This window comes from Aythya ferina, assembly GCF_964211825.1.
Source record: "Aythya ferina genome assembly, chromosome: 18".
Taxonomy (NCBI): domain Eukaryota; kingdom Metazoa; phylum Chordata; class Aves; order Anseriformes; family Anatidae; genus Aythya; species Aythya ferina.
The window spans coordinates 455,139-474,609 of record NC_140317.1 but is presented as its reverse complement, the minus strand read 5'-3'; the positions used below and the strand labels follow the sequence as shown (position 1 = coordinate 474,609).

Here is a 19,471-nt window from a genome sequence, read left to right as displayed (position 1 = left end):
TCTACACTGACCTTGGTGCCTGCAAGACTGTTCCTCACTCCTCTCACTCTCCCAGCTGCTGTGTGGTGCAGCATTTTTTTTTCCTTTCTTAAATATGCTCTCAGAGGCACAAACAACATCGCTTATTGGCTTGGCTCTGGTCAGCAGCAGGGCCTTTACCTAACATGGGGCAGCTTCTAGATTCTTCTCACAGAAGCCACCCTTATGGTCCCCTGCTACCAAAACCTTGACACGTAAACCTACTACATAGCTCCAGCCTTCCCTCCCAAAGACATTATTCACAAAGAATTTGTCTGAAATGTTTTTCTCAGTTACTTCATCCATTTCTGTGTGTCCTTTCACAGGCCCTCCTCTGCGACTTATATAGCCCGTGCAACACCCATCTCACCTCAGGCTAGTGTTCAAGATGCTGACTCAACAGCCACTCTCCTCTGCCTGTTTGTCTCATCTTTTACTAAATATCCTTGCACTTTTGATTGCACCACCTCTTGTCTCCAGGAGAGTATTCCCTGCATTTCATCATATGCCACAGGGCCCTCTTCCAGCTCCAGCACTGAAACTTCATTCTCTGCCAAAACTGCAACGGTTGAATAGGTACTAGGTAGCACTTTTGTACTTCCCTGCCTGCTGGCTCTTTTCCCCTGGTTGTATAGGACCTGAGTTCTCTTTTTCATTTCTCTGTTAACTGCTAGGTTCTCCTGTAGTGCAACTATTTAAATACTGACAGTGGAATGCACATTTTGTGTGCAGTTACCATGCTGAACTGGATTGCCTGTTGCTCTTAGTGTCCCTCTGTTTTCTTGATCTAAATTTTGTGTTGCCTGCTCAGTGTCCCCCTTTGCCTTCACCCTATTTCTTGTCCATGGCCTTTACTGTTGCCCCATAACATCAGGGGTGCTCTTTCAGCTGAGCCAGTATTTCTGGTTTTACCTTCCCAGTGAATTCATGACATCTCCTGTGATACAATCCGTCATTTCAGGTTCCCTGTTCTTTCACATTCATTAGAAACATTTCACATTTAATTTTTACACTGCTTCTTCTCTGAGGAATTTACACAGACTAGAGGCAGAGCACATGGACACCTAACCTAGCTCAATGGTTTTGACACCTACCTCAAAACCATTTTAAAAGCTGACATAGTGCATTACTGTACAACCCTGTCCACACGCCTGCTGTGTCTCCCTCAGAGAATCCAAATAAATTTGCAAGGTGTGACTTCTCTTTTAAAAAAGCAATATTAATCCTTGTGCAACAAATCTAATTTCTCAAGATACCTGCTATACATGTATCTTGGTGCACAGGTCAGATTAACTGACTTCCCCCAAACCTTATTTCTAACATTTGCCTCTTTTAGGGTGCTGAGTCTCACTCAAGTTCACCTGTTTGCCTAAAGTCATCGTTTTGCTCAGAGATACACATTTGAGATACACATGGAGTCTATTTTCATGCACTGCCTTGCTTAGCTGACTCAACCATTACACTGACAAAAATCCTTTTCATTCTTTCTTTCATTCACTTTGGCAGCCTCCATGATACTTTATTTACATTGTTCTTACATTACCAGCTTTCCCAAACTGAAGTCCTCACCTCATTCGTGCTTTGAACTCTGAACTAGTTTTGCATCTGTAACTAGCTGCTGGTTGCATTAGTACTAAGAGAAGCTTATGTCCACACCCATGTGGGAGCTTGCTGTTCCTGGGAGCTGTGGATGCTTTTGCAGAAGAGTCCTCAGTAAAGAAAACATCTGACCATATTGTTGGTTGCAAGAAGGTGTTTTTCTAGTGCTGCTCTCTAGGCCTTCAGACTCTTCTACAGATTGGCCTGTTCCTCTCCTACCTCTGTCTTGGGCCATCCCAAGCTGCTCTGCCTTGACTGCCTCCTTGCCTGTTCTTGGCACAGGCTTTCTGCTGGAGAGCAGCTTCCAGACATTCTCCAGGACGCTTAGACCTGGGCATCAGCCATCATGCAAGCAAATGCTGGCAAGATCCCTTGGGCAAGCTCAGCCACATTTCTTGGAAACAGCTCAAGGGGGAAAAAGCCACAACTGAGAACAAAACAGAACTGTACTGTGCTGGGCACAGGGCCAGGCCTCACTTACAGCTTCCTAGAGAGCAGCTAAAAACTAAATGCTGCTGGTTCAGGTTGTCACAACCAGCACAAATGGAGCAGCAGAACTGCCTGGCTGGTGTGTTGCAGTCCAGCAGCAGGCCAGTGTGAAACCTCACATGTTCAGCCCTGGTCACTTCACTGTTGACGTGACTTTAGCTGGACATTGAATTTCAAGTTGTAGCTCAAAGGAAATGCTATGTTCAGGGGCTCCAGCAGAGCCCTGGCCCAGGCTAGCTCAGATACATTCCCCCCTACCCCACCAAGAGTATCCCCAGTGGTCCCCATAGTCTTCATAGCGGGTGGCAATCCCCAGAACACAGGAGCAAGGGAAGGGAGCCAGAGCAGTGTGGGGGCCACAGCACACGACCACGACGGTGGCGGCAGCTCACGTGTGCTCGCACGCAGTGGAAGCGATTCCTGCCGCCTCCGAGCAGACAGGCCGGCTGTGACACACGCTCTCCTGCTGTCACGCCCAGGCGGCGGGGCTGCGCGCACGGCCGGGGCAGGCGTGCACCGCGCTGGGCGCGCCCGCGTTACGGCCGCAGCGCCGACTCTGTCCCCGGCCGCTCCCTACAGAGCGGCGCGGCGGAGGCGAGAGGCGGAGCGCTGGAACGGTGTCTCCCCGAGGGCTTAGGCGAGAGGCGGCGGGGCCGGCGGCCCGCCTCGGTGGCTGGCAGCGGGCTCCGCCGCCCGGCCCGGCCTGGCCCGGCCCACCATCGGCCGCGGCGAAGGGGCGCGGCCCTGCCGGCCGGCAGAGCCGCCTCCAGCTCCTGTGCCGTGCCGTGCCGTGCCATGGAGGCGGCCTAGCGCCCACCCCGCACGGCTCGCGCCCGCCATGCTAGGCTCCGAGAGCGCCCTTGACGATGCGCCCCACTTTTCTCCACAGACCCCGGGGTCCCCGGCGGCGCCGCGGAGGCAGAGCAAGGAAAGCAGCCTGACGGTGAGTGCCGCCGCGCCGATGTGGGCTACCGGCCCCCTGGGGTGGCTGCGAGTCACCTTCCTGAGCGCTCGGAGGCGGACAGGGCCGAGGGGTCTGCGGCGCCACCCCCTCGGGGTGAAGGGGGGGCGGGTCGCTGGCTGCCGTCTCGTCAGCCACAGCCAGAGCGCTTGGGGCTGATCCCGGGGACCGATCTCGGGGCAGCGCGGCAGGAACGCCTCGAGGGCACCTGCGCCTGGCGCCGTGCTCGGCTTTGCTTTTCCAGCCCACGGGTGCTAGGCGCTCCGGGGTAGTGGCCGTAGGGCGAGCGCGGCTGGTAGCGGAGGCGAAGAGCCAGGCTGCCGGAGGTGCCCGGTGGAAGGACGGGTGGTGTTGCAGGGAGGAAGTGAGGAAGTTCCGGATGGACTGCAGGAGCGGATTTTTCACCACGAGTACTTTTGCAGTGTTTAAATACTAAGTCGGTGCCATGAGAAGCTTGGGATTTCCACCAAAAGGGTGGAACTCCATCTAGAATGATCCTTGTGGGTCCCTTCCAATTCAGGAAGTTCTGTTCAGTTCTGCTCATCCTTGGAGATTTTCAGAGTGCAAATTCCTGTGTGATTTTTGCCTTCAATTCTAGTGATTCTGGGGTGACCAGAAGGTAAGAAAATAACTGAAAAAGGGAACAGGCATTCTCTAAGGATTCTGGCTGTTAATCAGGTGTCCTGAGAAAATTTACTATGCTTTTAACTGTTCTTCTGCACTCCCCGAAATAGCCTGAATAGTTGAAGAAGCACTGAAAGGATAGAAAAATGCAGGAGATGGGTCATTGCCCTGCTAGAAAACAATTTTTGGCGTTTCAAAGACATCAAAGGTATTTTTTTGTGCCAGTGCAACTGAAGATTTCTGATACAGCCTAAGATTTTAGGTATCAGCATGAAGTTATTGTTACATTACTTTTCATAATAATAATTAAATATAGTTGGTTCAGTTAAGATGTTCTCACTATCGGGTTTATAAATCTTAATATATTTTGTATGAATGATTACCTCATCTGGAACAAAGTGTGAAATTCTGGACTCCTCAGTACATGACAGATGTTTAAAAACAGGAAGGATATCAAAAGAAACTAATGGAAGTGGCTGGAAGTACAATGGTTTATTTAAAAGGAAATAATAAAGATAAATAAGAAAGTAATTGAGTTGCTCCAAGAAAGGAGAGGGAATAAGCATGCTTGTAGTTGTGAGCATTGCCAAGGTATAAAATACAAGACAACAAAAGGAATGTTATAATTTTAATGTTTAATTTTATATATTATGGTTAGCTGTTACTACAGGAAGGAGGCTGTTGTCTGCATTGTTACATACAGCTTGTTGATTTGTCCCTCGGTGAATATGATTCCCTGGGTTTCTGGTGACAGGAGCAAGGGTTTGGAAGGAGCATGCTTAGGTTTCCCCTTCTAAGTGCAGCGCAGGTCAGTCATTGCCACATAGCAACATTTTTCAGGAAAAAAACAGATACACTGTTGAGGATTCTTTTTATCAAAATCAGTTGTTAAACATAAGAAGATGTACTGTTAATTACAGTATTGAGAGTGGTATGTCATGAAGTGAATATAGATCTGTTGGTTTGGGCAGATTGGCAAATGTCCTGGGGAATCTGCTCATTTGCTGTAGGGTCCCCAGGTGGCTGTGATTGGGAATGTGTGTGAGCCACCTAATGTATTCTTAGCCTCTTCCCTGTCAGGGTGAGAGGGGTAGGAGCAAACCACAAGCTGAATATCTTGGCTAGAGGGTTTGGACGAGACTTTTGGGTGGGTTGCACTGTAATGCAAGAGCAACATAAAAGCAAGAGTGCCTGTGTTTCTGAAGTACTTGCTGCTTACAGGGTAAAGACTTAGGCTTTTCACTGTCATGTTTGTTGGCCTGTGTGCCATCTGGTAGCGTCTACAAAGCAATGAAGTGTTGTGTGTTATGTAAGGATCCCTGTGTGTGCCTTTCTCCAACAGAAGTCCAAAGCTTTTGAGTATAATGAATCAAAGAGGCCAAAACCAATCTAATTTTAACAGCTGTTTACTCTAAGCCATTGCCTGCATCAAGGAAGCATTGTTAAAAACAGCATTCTCATATGGACTGTAAAGCAATGTAAATTACCTCCCCCCTCCATGGAGGTTATGTTTGTTCTCCACTGCTCCAGCTAACTTTGGGATACTCTTGTTAGCAGAGTTTCAAGGCATGTCCTTGACTTGTTGAATGTTTTTTTCTTGGTCTGTAGCAGTGCTCAGGCAGAACCTCTTCCTGCAAAGAGGAGTTTGATCGTTAACTTTGGAGTTCTCAATCTAGCAAACTCCACCTAAACACAAATCCTGTCATAGGTAAATTGCAAACATCAGGTAATGACACTTGCTCAGCAACTGTAGCCTCGCAGAGGAGTGGGACTTAGCTTCTGACTTTTTAGAAGTGCAAGTGCCTTCTCTACAGAGTGCAGTTTGGGAGTGTGACTTACTCTTGCTTCTGGAAATCCTGAAGACAGTTGTGGTCTGGAGTATTTCAACAAGATGAAGGATATGGTGATTTTGGTAAACAAATATTACCAACACTAAGAGTCTGTTTTCTCTGGAAAGGAATCCCCTGATGGGTTGTATCATAGACTGTTATGAAACTGACATTTGCACAAATTGTTGATGCTCACTTAGAAAGCAGAAGTGCAGGTCTGTGGTTTGCATTGATTTTGCAGTGACTTTCAAAGTTCAGTCATTAGTTTTAGCCTGGATGGTTTGCTGTCTGCCTTCTGAAGAGATAATCCTTTGGACAAGAATTACCTGTGAAAGCTGAGGTTCATGTAGCGGAGGTGAGGGAGAGTTAAATGGAAAAGGTAGAATGGGATACCGTGTCCTGGGAGAATAGAGTTGTGTTTCATTTGAAGAAACTTTCTGAATGTAACTGATGACACAGTGATTTAGCATTAGGCAAAAGACCATCAATGGGACTGAGCTGGTAAACGAGTGTTTTTTTCATCTATCTTTTCTTTTAGAAACAAGGAAAGGAATATTTCAGAGAAAGGTTTGAGAGGGGAATGAAATGGGATGAGAGCTCATGGCCTTGTCCTGCTCAACGCCTGCCCAGTCATCCCTGTCCTGCTGAGATACATTGTGAAGTTTTAGAAATGTTTGGAAATTTAAGTCCAAGACTTCTTGTTTAAGTCTAGGAAAATCTGGTGATGAAAGGAAAGAAAGAGTCATAAGATTTCCTAGACAATTGCGTATTGTTTTAGTAATATTTCTAGATTTTTGAAAATTGTCATGCTTCCTCAGGGACTCTGTAGGAAACTGTAAGTTAACTTTACTGCACAAATAATCTTTTTTCTTTGCCTTTTTTTTTTTTTTTTTTTTTTTTTTTTTTTTTTTTTTTTTAGGATATCAAAAGCTTCTGTATTGTACTTCTTAAATTCTGACACCAGTTTCCTTTTGGATGTGGTACTAAACGTAACTGATGTTTTCCAGCCAATTCAGCATCATTTCAATATAGTTAAGCATAAACTTCTGAGCAGTGAAGAATGTTTAATTTATTAAGAAAACTTTGAATCGGAGAATGCTTTTTGAGAAAGACACTAATTTAACCCTACTTTCATCACCTGCTGATCTGTACTCACTATTTCTCTTCCTGCCGTGTACATGGAAGTAGTGCGGTGCATTCAGTCCATCTCAGTGGGACACCTTCACCTCTCCGAGTGTGGGAATTTCTGGTGATTTTATTTATTTATTCACATATCACTGATGTAACAGTCTTAGTAAATAGCTTCCAAATGACACAGGTTTAATTTTTGTCAGGCATGTGACATTTTTAGCAGGAAATACGCATTTCCATTGCAGTTTCCTTTCTCAACTAGTGTTGTATATGCTTCTTGCCATCTGTCGCATCTGTGTCTTGATGTGCAGAGAGGGGTGATGCCCAGTCATCTGGTGAAGGATGCAAAATAAAATTAGGAGGTGCATTCCACACTGCTCCTTTTCATCTGTTGTGACAATGTTGTGCCTTAGAAATCTGCCTTGAAAGCATTATTGTCTTGATGGCAAGCATTGGTCCTTTGCCAGTTGAAATAAATGATCTTGGTCCACACAAAACTTCACTCAGTAGCGTATTTCCATGGGGGACATTCCTTGACATTCTCTGCAACTCCACCAGTAAGAGGATAATCTGGGAGATTGAAACCGGAATAGCTTCTTTCAACATTGCAGTATTGATGCTCATGACTGGAGATGTGAATTGTTGCCAGTGTCTCTAAAACCTCCAGACAATCTTTTCACCTCTTTTGCTTTCTCCTCCTGCCTATTTTTAACTTGAGGCACAACCTAAGTAACTGTAGCATGGCAACTGCTCTTAGGAGGTGGTACCTTGTCCTGGAGACCCACGAGGAGTGTTGTGTAAGCACATGCTGTAGCTGTGTGCAGGGCAGTGTTTCATGCACACTGTGTTTGTCACCAAAGTTTTATTCAGTGAGTGTGAGATGCAGTATCAAAGCCAGAGGGTGTTTAAACCTGTGCCTCCCATCCCATTCCTCAACATGGTTACATATAACATTTTTGTTGCTAGCAATATTTTACATTCTCTATCTTTGCTACTGGATGACCTACTGTTTTTCATACTTACACCAAGCAGTTCATCTCTGTAACAGAGAGCAGTTGTGTGTAGGTTTTGAGGTCATTTTATGTTTTAAGGCAAAATACATCATTTTATTTGAGAAATGGTCAGCAGGGAGGTATGCTAAGGTACAAGAGCAGCTTGTGATTAGCGATGTCATGGAACTTGGCAATCTGTGAAGTCAAGCAGAGACTTACTGTTGTCTGCAAAGTATTTTGTCATTGTGTATCTTTTTGGTACTGATCCAGGTTGGTGCTTGTTAGACACTGTCTGGAACTAGTGATTTGCTTAGGGTCTTTGGCTGTTATTTTTAAGACCTTTGTACTGATCTGTCTGAACTTCCTGATGGGGTGAGCGTTGCTGACCTCTCCTTGCAGGGTGTTGAACTAGTATATGCTGGCAGCCCCTTGCACCTGAACTTTCCAGTGCCCAAGATCTTCTCAGCAAACCTCTGCTTGGGCTGGCCACACACACAGGAGAGTTGTAGGCTCCTCTCTGTGGCTGGGCTTTTTCCAGGGGACAGTGGACTCTGCTTGCAGGCTTTTAGAACTGGTCCCTGAATGGAGAAGGGAAGGTAACTCAACCTACCTAACCAAAAAAAACAGGACAAGATAGGCTTGCAGTGCTGTCTTGAGATGACTGAACTGACAAGGAACAGGAAAATGTTAGCTGAGGCAGAAGGTTTATTCAGTAAAACATTCCTCAGAGGTAGGCTTAGTGCTGGAGGCTATGTGGTGACAAAGATAGTCATGCAGGTGCCTTTCACTGCACAATTTGCTCTGAACTGAGCCAGAGTTTTATGATCTGTGAAGCTTTGGATGACGGAGTGTGAAAGAACTGAGTGTTTTCACCTGCTCCTATTGTCCAGGGTAGATGGATGTTGTGGAACATGTGGCCTGGGTCCTGAGCCTGCTTTGAAACAAGAATTAGTATGCTCTGTAAAGAATGAGTGACCCTTCTGAAGAAGGAGGTTGGAGAAAGATGCTGGATTGTGTACAGGACAGCCACTGAAACTTTGGTGGAGGCAAACAGTGGCAGAGTCAATGTGGATTTGCAGGAACAGTTTTGTATCAGCTAAAGGCATTGCTGCATTGATATGGTATGGTGGATTTATACAGAGTCAGCTCTTCATAACAGGGTGCTGTGTCCTTTTTGATCCCCTTTGAATAGTCCAAAGGCAGATTCAAGACCTATAAGCATTAGGTTTAGGTCTGCCTGCCCAAAATCCTTTCTTGGTTTTCCCTTGAATATTAAGTAATTCCCCTTCCACCCCCCAAAAAAACAAACAAATAAAGAAAACACACACACACACACAAAAAAAAAAAACACAACACCCACAGCAAACAACAGACAGTTACATTTGTGATACTTTTCCATCCCTAATTTTGGTTAATTCTTTGATTAATATGCAAGTATCCTTAGTGTCCAGTGAACCTGATGGTACAGTAAGAGGGCCCAGCAGGAGTTTTACAGGAGCATTATGTACTGACAATGAGACCTGACTCTTGCTGGTGCTTCACTTGAAAAGGGCTTAGTTGCATCCAGAGTTTTCTGCAGCGTGTTCTGCCCTACCTGTCACGTTCTTCACTTACACTGTGCTTTTATCAGGCTACATTTTCTGCTGTGATAACTTAATGAGCACTTTTACATTTTTGTGCCTTTGTTTAATGTCTGCATGATGGGTTCTGTCCCAAAAATTGCTGTGTGCTTCTGTGCACTGAAGCTTAACTGATTTAAAAGTTTCTATTCCTTTCTCCAGGAGCACCACTTTTATCTGTAAAGGTTTCTGATACAGATTGGAGGGCTATGTGATGAAAAAACAACACCTTTTTTGTAATCCCATAGGAAACTAACATAACCAAAATTGCTGATGAGATTCCACCAGGGAGGTGGTGGAGTCACTGTCCGTGGGGGTGGTTAAGGGATGGTTGGACATGGTACTCAGGGATGTGATTTTGTGGCTGATATTGGTGGTAGGGAAATGGTTGGATCAGATCATCTTGGAGGTTTTTACTAACCTTAATAATTTCATGATTCTATGCTATGCCAGTAGCAGTGCCTTCAGTACTCTTCATTGTTTCTTTTGTTCAGAGCATGTTCAGGGTGTATCAGGTATTTTTCCACAGCTTTGTAAGAGATCTAGGAGAACTTTGTGTATGGCACTTCTGAATCAGGAAGGTTTTCCTCTTATGAAACAAGTAGTTTGTCCTTTGAGCCAACGCTACTGCTTGCTCACAGGAGCTTTCTGGGAATACTTAGCTGCTGTTTCCATGCAACAACCAATTTTTCTTCACTGACATGTTCAGTGTAGTTTTTTTGATTGGTGTGCATGTATATAATCTTTCATTTGCATATTTTTCATCAGCTAAATTTTATTACCTTCTAACTCTCTTCTGCTTTCCTTTCTTACAGATAAACTGTGTGACTTTTCCGCACCCTGATGTAATGCCAGAGCAGCAGTTGCTGAAACCTTCCGAGTGGAGCTACTGTGATTATTTCTGGGTAAGTGGGCAGCCAGCTACATGCCATTTTGTTATTCTTGAGCTTCAGAAAAAGTGGAACAAATAGCTTGATTTGTGGTACAACGTGAAGGAGAATTTGGGCTGAACTGCAGCGTGCTAGGGCAGTGCAAAGGAGATTGAAGAAGCCAGTGAAGATCACATAGAAGCCATCTAACCAGACTCAGCCATGTGGACAGTTATTTGAAGAGTGTCCAGAAAGGCAGCATGGGCTGTCAGGAGATAGTTTTGGTCAGGAAATGGGTAGTATGTACGACAAACCTACACATCTCAAAATACCTCAGCCAAAATTGCTGCGCAGCAGGGGGGGGTATGACAGACAGGGAATATTATTTCATTGTTTTCAGAGCACAACAGCTATGAATGCACATGGAGGCTAGAGGTATCCCATTTACAAATTTTATGCAAAATTTTGAAGCTCCCTCTAACAGGATGTTGTGGAGGCAGATGATAAATTATTTTTTTAAAGGATGAGATGTGTTGGGTTTATGTGCCAATGTTTTGGTAGTGGGGGGGGACTGCAGGGCTGGCCTCTGTGAGAAGAGAGTAGAAGCTGCCCCCATGTTAGGTAAGAGCCAGTTCATGAACTTTTGTATGAATTTTGCATGTGTTTTCAGTTGTCAGTTACTGTAGTGTTTCCATTGTTTAAAAAAATCAGTTTCAATTTTAAAACAGTGTAGTTACAACTGCAGCAACATTCCCCTTGTAAGTGCTCAGTGTTGTGTGAGGCATGCACAGCAGATTATGACTAACGGCAATAACTTGCCAAAATACACTAACATGCTTTACAAATGGTCACATAACCAAATCATTAAGTGCTTCTTCAGTTTCTTCCAGTCTTCTGATCCCAATAAGCAACAAAATTAGAAATGGCTTATAGGCGTATTTTTTGTGTGTCTTTCAGAAGACACCACCCTGCTTGGTTCTTTCCATTTAAGTTTGATAACTGCATCTTTGCTTTGTTTAGTTCAAATCCTGCCCTCAGTGGAACTTGAGTGAAAGTTGTCTTTCTTCTTTATCCTCCCACAGATCTGCTCCCAAGTCTTTCTTTTCAATCAGCCTTGTGATTCATGATCTGGCCATGACTGCCTTCCTTCAGTCTACTCCACTCTTCCAGTCTCAGGCTTGTAACACCCTGTTGCCCAGTGCCTGTTGTTGTGGCCATACATCCTAAAGTCTCACACTTTGATTAATGTGGCTTTTTTCTTGGTGCAAATATACAGTGCCCAAATGTATTGGAGCAAAAAATGTAATCCTCGCAGAAGTGTTCTAGGGGTCTGTTAGAAGAGGGTGGAAATGAAATTCTGAAATATGGAAAAACAGAGATAGGAGACAGTTAGTCCTTGCAGCAGTGCTGAAGTTGGTGGAGCAAGGAATTAAAAGGGCCATGTATGGGAAAAAAAAAAAAACGGTGAAAGATGGGATGGACTGTGGTAACCTATTGAACAAGTTAATGTTTTGCCTTGCTTTACAGCAAACCTGTGCAGACTCAGTGTTGTTTTTTTGTGTTTTGAGTGCAAATTGGCATAGAATTTTACAGTCTATTATAGGTAACTTAAGACTGCATTACCCCTGAATTGGGCAGCAGAATCCTCCCCTTTTCTGTGTCAGTTCCCTTGTACTGGCTTCAGAACCCATTTTTAATTTGCAGGATGTTGAGTTGTCAGGGCTTATACTTGCCAGAGCCAGCCCAGGAGAGTTAACAGGTATGAAAGGCCATGGGCAGAAGGGAAGGCACTGTGCTTCGGCCACAACAGCTTTAAAAACCTTTTTTTTTTTAAGGGGAAATAAGAGGAGAGGGAAGGGGAAAGTATCGGAATATTCCTCTGAGAGGGACTGGGGTGTTCAGATGAGAATTTTTGTCACAGAAGGTCCTCTCTGCAAAAGGCTCTTCAGACACCACTGCTGCGTGCTCATACTCCTCAGAGAGAAATCACACTGCTACTGGGAACTGTGTGTCTGTGCTTTTGATCCCCTTATCTTTTGTTTGAACTTCCTTTTTCCTTCCAGGCTGATAAGAAGGATTCACAAGGGAACAATACAGTGTCGGGATTTGAAATTCTTCTCCAAAAACAACTTAAAGGCAAACAAACACAGAAAGAAATGGCAGAGTTCGTTCGAGAAAGGTAATTAGCACTTTGTCATCAAAGTGACTATTTCTGGCAATATTTTTTTCATAATGTGGATATTCTTTATATACATCAATCACAGAGCTTAAACTGGTAAAACTGTAAAAGTTGTGCTACCGATTCATAAAGCACATAAAATGCTTCTCTAATATCTATCAACAAATTTATGGGCTGAGGCCAATTGTAAGAAGTTCAACAAGTCCAAGTGCCAGGTCCTGCACTTGGGACACAACAACCCCAAGCAGAGCTACAGGCTGGGAGATGAGTGGTTAGAAAGCTGCCTGGCAGAGAAGGACCTGGGAGGATTGGTCGATAGTCGGCTGAATATGACCCAGCAGTGTGCTCAGGTGAGTCCAGAGAAGGGCAACAAAGCTGGTGAAAGGTCTGGAGAACAAGTCATATGAGGAGCGGCCGAGGGAGCTGGGGGGTTGTTCAGCCTGAAGAATAGGAGGCTCACGGGCGACCTTATCACTCTCTATAGGTACCTTTTAAGGAGGCTGTAGTGAGGTGGGGGTTGGTCTGTTCTCCCATGTGCCTGGTGATAGGATGAGGAGAAATGGGCTAAAGTTGTGCCAGGGGAGGTTTAGGTTGTATATTAGGAAAAACTTCTTTACCGAAAGGGTTGTTAGGCATTGGAATGGGCTGTCCAGGGAAGTGGTTGAGTCACCATCCCTGGAGGTCTTTAAAAGACGTTTAGATGTAGTGCTTAGTGATATGGTTTAGTGGAGGACTTGTTAGTGTTAGGTCAGAGGTTGGACTCTGTGATCTTGAAGATCTCTTCCAACCTAGGTGATTCTGTGGTTCTGTTAACACTGTGTGGTCTTCCCCAGCCCTCACTTGTGTCTCAGCTGTCTCAGTCATACTGCATATAGTCCTTCCATTTAGATGGAAGGAAACAAGAAAATTAAAGCTACAGAGTTGAGAGAAAACCAGGATATGGGAAAAACAGAGTAGAGGGAGTAGAGGTGGTATTTAGAAATAAAATATTTTGTCTAAAAAATAGAGAAGCACCAGTGATGAGTGGTGTTCCTCGGGGGTCAGTACTGGACACCGTTTAGCATCTTTGTAGGTGACATAACCAACAGGATTAAGTGCACCCTCAGCATGTTTACCAATGACACCAATCTGTGTGGTACAGTCAACATCCTAGAGAGAAGGGTTGCCCTCCAGAAGGACCTGGACAAGCTTGAGAGTTGGGCCTACACTAACTTCATGCAGTTCAACAAGGCCAAGTGCAAGATCCGGCACCTGGGTTGGGGCAATTCCAAGCACAAATACAGGCTGGGCGGAGAATGGACTGAGAGCAGCCCTGAGGAGAAGGATCTGGGGGTGTTGGTGGATGAGAAGCTCAACGTGAGCTGGCAACGTGTTCTTGCAGCCCAGAAAGTCAACTATGTTCTGGGCTGCATAAAAAGCAGCATGGCCAGCAGGTCAAGGGAGATGATTTTGCCCCTCTACTCTGCTATTGTAAGACCCTACCTGGCGTGCTGCATTCAGCTCTGGGGCTCCCAACATAAGAACATGAAGGTGTTGGATCAAGTCTAGAGGAAGGCCATGAAGATCAGGAGGAAGCCAGATAACCTCTCCTGTGAAGAGACGCTGAGGGAGTTTGAGCTGTTTAGCCTGGAAAAGAAATGGCTTCAGGGAGACCTACAAGAAAGCTGGGGAGGGACTCTGTCAGGGAGAGTAGTGATAGGAGAAGGGGCAATGGCCTTAAACTGTAAGAGGAAAGATTGAGTTTAGACGTTAGGAAGAAATTTTTGCTATGAGGGTGGTGAGGCACTGGAACAGGTTGCCCAGAGAAGCTGTGGATGTGCCATCCCTGGAAGTGCTCAAGGCCAGGCTGGATGGGACTTTGAGCAACCTGGCCTAGTGGAAGGTGTCCCTGTCCAGGGCAGAGGGATTGGAACTATGTCATCTTTAAGGTTCCTTCCAACCCAAACAATTCTGCCAATTTGTTGACAGTGGAGCATAGACGCAGTTTTCTAGAAGATGTAAAGAAAACATCACTTGGAATTCAAGCTTGTTGTGGAGCTAAATTACGTATACAGATATTTAGAGTGAACCCAGAATCATAACGTTAGATGTTACTAACAGAAAATGCCAGAATGGTATTAATGGTCCATTGCTCTGCTGACATAAATGCACTCAGCACCAAACAAGTAGTTGATAGATGCACAGTTCTGCCAGGTACTGGAGATAATATGACATCATTAGTTACAAGTAATGTCACTGACATTTGAAATAGCTTGTCATGTGTCTAGGCTAGTATAAATCATCTGTGGATGACTCTCAGAACGCAAGAACAGCCCACAGGGAAGAAATGGTGCTGAATCCCAAGAGAAGGGCAGAGCACATTAGTCTTGGAGGCAGTTACACCAGTTGAAGGGGCTGCTGTCCTCAGCTACTGATTCTCCACTGGTGCTTACTGCTGAGCTGGTATGGTCTTCCTGCTCTACTGCTGCAGTCACAGCATGGCTGTGCTGATGTAAATAGTGGTGGAAGCAATGAACAAGCCAAGAAACACATCCACATTGGATTTTGTGGGTCAGTCTGATTGGGCAGAACCTGTAGATAGTTGGTTTCATTTGAGGTTTTTCTTCCTTTCTCTCAGCTTTTTTTTAATAATAGGGAAAAAAAAATTTAAAAAGGTGGGTTTTTTTTTTGTTGTTTTTTTTTTTTAGTAATAGTGTGGCAGCTATACAAAATATAGCACAGGCAATAAAGACAGTCTGATATAGGAGGTGCAGAGTGCCCAGAATCCATGCTTGGTTCCTAATGTCTTTGTAAGACAGTTGCCTGTATAATCCCTGGAAAAAATGTGAGCAGTGGAAGCAGGTAGAAGGAAGGATCAGCTGTCAAAGGAACATAGACTTGCAAAGCTAGAAGATGGAAGAAAAAAAAAAAACAAGCAGAATCATGATAGGAATGGACAGGGAAAATTGGAGAAAAGGTGCTCTGAAGAAAGAAATATATAATGAAATTTGTTTTTGTCCACTTGCACGTTTTGAGCTGAGGTGTGTTTAGAAAGTGTAAAATACATAGCAGATTATTTAGCCACCTGAAAAGAAACACAAGCATAATGTCTGTACTGAGTCTGATAATGGTCTGCGTAGTCCAGAGACGTTACTCTGTGCATGTACTCACTGGTTAGCAGGAAAAGAACATCAGAGTCTTTGTCCTTCCAACTTCTGAGTGGAATCCCCCAAAAAGTTTGGGGATTTTCACAGCCAGAGTTTACATCAGGTCTGCCTTGTTCACTAGGTATTTGTAAACCTATCTTCCACTGTTTGTCTAATCATTTTGAGTCTTGTTTTTGACCATGGTAATGTTTTATACCAAAGACTTTTGCAATGCATTTATATGCAAGAAAGAAATTCTGTTTTCTAATAATTTCATTGTTGCCTCACAATCTTGAGAAATAGGGTAAAAAGACTCATAGTCACTTTCTTCACACAAATGACAGTTGTTTAGATGTCTGTCAGGTATCCTCTTACCACCTCTTCTTTGTGTTCTCCATGTTGTCATAATGTATTTAGTTTCTTTCTTACGGTAGTCTCATCAGATCATCTTTGCCTCCCTTTGTAGCTCTCTAGATTTTCTTCATCCACTATAGAATAGAATGTCTGGAACTCCAACAATGTGTGTGTGAGCACACAATGTACTTAAAAAAAAAAAAAAAAAAAAGTGCAACTGGAACTAATAAAGTTAAGACAATATGGATCAAACTGCACTTAGAAACTGATGCTTCTGACTACACAGGAGTGAAATTGTAGAAGTTTTTGAATAAGTTTGTGGAAACAAGAAACTTCATTTTTTTTCTGTGTGAAGCTAGAATAATTCATAGCAACTCTGTGACTTTCCAGAGACAGGATCACGGTGTTCAAGACTCCCTGTATATCTGTTGTGTTGGTGTTTCACAGTAATCACAATGCAGTGTTTCGAAGGTAGGCATTTTGGCCAAGTTCAGGAAGCATTTTTTTCCCTTTTTGAGGTATACTTTTGACTTGTTTTTATCTTCCGCTGAAGCTAAGTTGCTCAAGGTGTTCTTGCTACAAAAGGTGAAGGGACACCAGGCTGAGGGTCACTTTTGTCTGAGGTTGTTGAGCAGTAGCCTTTTTACTGTAATTTGAAGAACTATTGACTCCAACAACTTGTTCCTTCCTGCTTGTCAAGGCAGCCTGTCCTCTTAGTAGTGCCAAATGACAAATTTGTTTATGCCCTGAGACTTCAGTCCTTCATTTAGTTTAGTCACACAGTTAAGCCTTTTTTTTTTCCCATAAATGAAATGTTGGTTGTGCTTGGGAGCATATTAAATAATATACATCTTGGGAGAATATTAAATAATCTACACTGCAGGTAGTTTATGTGCTTGTTGAGGATTTCTCATGCTCATGTGTCAGTACTAAGTAATTCCCTGGAGATTCAGAAGGTGCTTCCCAGTTTGCCCAAGAGTGAGATTGATGGGACTTCTGGAGGCTTTTGCTTCCCTTAGTAATGGGCTGTTGCCCCTTCCAGGCTCCACAGGGAATATTTCTTAGAAAGTGCCCACTTTTGCAGGGAGCTAGATGCCCTTCATCTCTTGTAGCTTTCCTCTGGCACATTGCAACTGTATTTATTGGTGTTGGTACAACAGATGCAGGAAGCAGCATTGGTGGGGTGGGGTGAGGGAGAGCTGCAGGCTGGAACAGGGCAGCTTGGGACCAGGCTTGGCGATCAACCAGCTTGGAAACAAGGTCATGCATAGGGGTTCTTTCAGTACCTAAAGGGTAGTACAAGAAAGCTGGAGAAGGACTGCTTACCAGGGAGTGTAGTGATAAAGGACAACAACAATGGCTTTAAACTAAAAGAGGGTAGAGATTTACATTAGATATTAGGAAGAAATTTTTTACAATGAGGGTGGTAAGGCACTGAAACAGGTTGCCCAGAGAAGCTGTGGATGCCACTTCCCTGGAAGTATATAAGGCCAGGTTGGATGGGGCTTCGAACAACCTGGTGTAGTAGAAGGTGTCCCTGCCTGTGGTTGCTGGGTTTGGAGCTTGATGATCTTCAGGGTCCCTTACGACCTAAACCATTGTATGTTTTGATGCAAAATTAGTGGATTTAGTTAGCTTGTTTGTTTTTTAAATGGATGTTTTCTTTTGTTAGGTGTTCTAAATGAATGTGAGAAAAGTACTGGCAGATAGTCATGTGGGTGAGGGGAGACGAGCAGCGTTGAGACTTGTGTTGCTGCTGGCAGACCTGACTTGTTCCGCTAGTTCTTCAGCCAGACCAAAGACCCATGGATGTTGACCAAGATTTGGGCAGTCAGTCATGGACAGAGACCATGAACCTCTGAGTGACAGAGGCAATTTCTGAGTCACGTTCTTGTAGATTTGGCCTTGAGCTGCTGGTTGGTTTTGTTCTCACAGGATGTGGAGAAAAAGACTCAATGTGCTGGGTGAGGTCAGTAGTTCTGCTGTGCTGTAATGCTGCAGAGAGCAGGTAAATACCTTGGGCCTCAGCCAGCTGCATCTTGGGGTGACATTCAGACCATATTTTCATCATCCCAGAATATCAGACACATCTTAGCTGGCCAGAGGGACCCTTCTAGTCTGGAATGTATTACGTGTAGCAGTGTTTGTTCAACTAGCTACTGCAGAATGATATGCCAAAAATATCCAACCTTCTGTCTCCCTTTTCCTCTGTCTATTTGTAGCTCAGCACAGAATCAAGAACTGCTCCTGATTGGTTGTCACACTGCTCACTGTCAGAGATGCTAAACAGAGCAAACTTGTTTGAAAATCAGCAAAGCAGTTCTCACTATTTAGGAGAACCTTGCATATGTTTGACTCAGCAAAAATGTCAAGGGAGCTTGAATTGGGTTTCAAGCAAGGTGCACATCACCTCTGAACCAGTGGCTGTTCTTCCCCTCCTTGCTGTGCAATAAGCATTTACCCCCATTACCTCACTCAACATCTACTCTCATCTTCTCCCTGCAGCCAATCCCATAACAGTCATGTGCCAACAGCTACTGTCTTTGTCACCCCCACTGCTGGCAAGCTCAGCTCCTCTTACTGGAATGATGATGCTGAGTGAATGCAGAGAAGGACCAGGATCCTGATGCAGCTACGGTTGGGATAGTTAAAGGGCAGGGGCTGCAATCCTGCACGTAGTACGCAGAAGCCTCTGCCATGTCTTCACCAGCTTTGTCATCTGAAACAGGGAGAATGAAACATTCTGTGTTTTAGGGAAGGTGCAGCACCCCAGATTCAGGGATTATGGGAAACATGGAGTAGCCATTTATGTGCTGAATACTTGATGTAATGTGTCTGCTTGGTTTCCTTCTCTTTAATCAGGTAGAGTTGATCTCTATCCTTTCTGCTGGTGAATTTCTAAACATTTGTTCATCCTTACTCTCCCTAGGTCACATCTTTGTTCTTGTGGGAGACCAGCCTCCAGTGATTGAGTCTAGCCTGATTATCAGTGATGTGGCATTGCTCACATAAATTTTTTTGTGTAGCTGCGCTCCCTCACCTTTGCTTCAGTGATGTGTAACCTCATGTTTAGCAGCTCACTGAAACACATGCTTTGCAAGTGAGCCCAGTTTTGCAGACAGTCTGTGTTATACAACGGAAAAACTTTATCCTTGTTATTTGCACTCCAGAACTGTAGATTTTTCTCTTTTTATCATGTATGCTGTCCTGCATATATCTGCTCTTGCTGCTGTATATTTAGCATATGAAAGGGGGGAGAGAGGGATCCTGAGACTAGTGCTGAAGACTGCAAGGAAAATTCCTGTTACAAGATTCCTTGAAATGCAGAGATTTTCCTTAAATTATGTGTGGCAGTTTCTGTATTAATGCTTGCTTACTGCTGTCTTTGTATTTTCTTTCTGTGTAGGATAAAGATTGAGGAGGAATATGCTAAAAATCTGTCCAAACTGTCTCAGAATTCCTTGGCTGCTCAGGAAGAAGGGTAAGTTTGTCTCTGTGACTTTTGTAGAAGATGAAAATTTCTAACATAAGTCATTCCTCCCACACAGGAACATGCATTTTTCCTGAACTCTCTTATTCAGTAGAGGTTTATCTAGCTTAGCATCCCATTTGTGTTGGGGAAGACAGAATTGCTTTGGAGTATTTTTCTTTTGAAGATATTCATGGCAAATTTTTAGGAATA

The 19,471-nt window shown here is 44.1% G+C and overlaps 1 protein-coding gene across 7 annotated transcripts in view; it reads left to right on the top strand.

The window, feature by feature from the left end:
• The window catches only part of GAS7 (growth arrest specific 7), a 110,577-nt gene that overhangs the window by 66,877 nt on the left and 24,229 nt on the right, over positions 1-19,471 (top strand). For 6 of the 7 annotated variants that reach the window (XM_084492556.1, XM_084492555.1, XM_084492560.1 and 3 more), the window contains 4 exons: positions 2,996-3,049; positions 10,078-10,167; positions 12,195-12,310; positions 19,196-19,270. In XM_084492556.1, coding sequence (XP_084348682.1) covers positions 2,996-3,049; positions 10,078-10,167; positions 12,195-12,310; positions 19,196-19,270 — 335 coding nt within the window. The remainder of the gene's footprint in view (positions 1-2,995; positions 3,050-10,077; positions 10,168-12,194; positions 12,311-19,195; positions 19,271-19,471) is intronic. The other variant, XM_084492557.1, reaches the window with a different exon arrangement.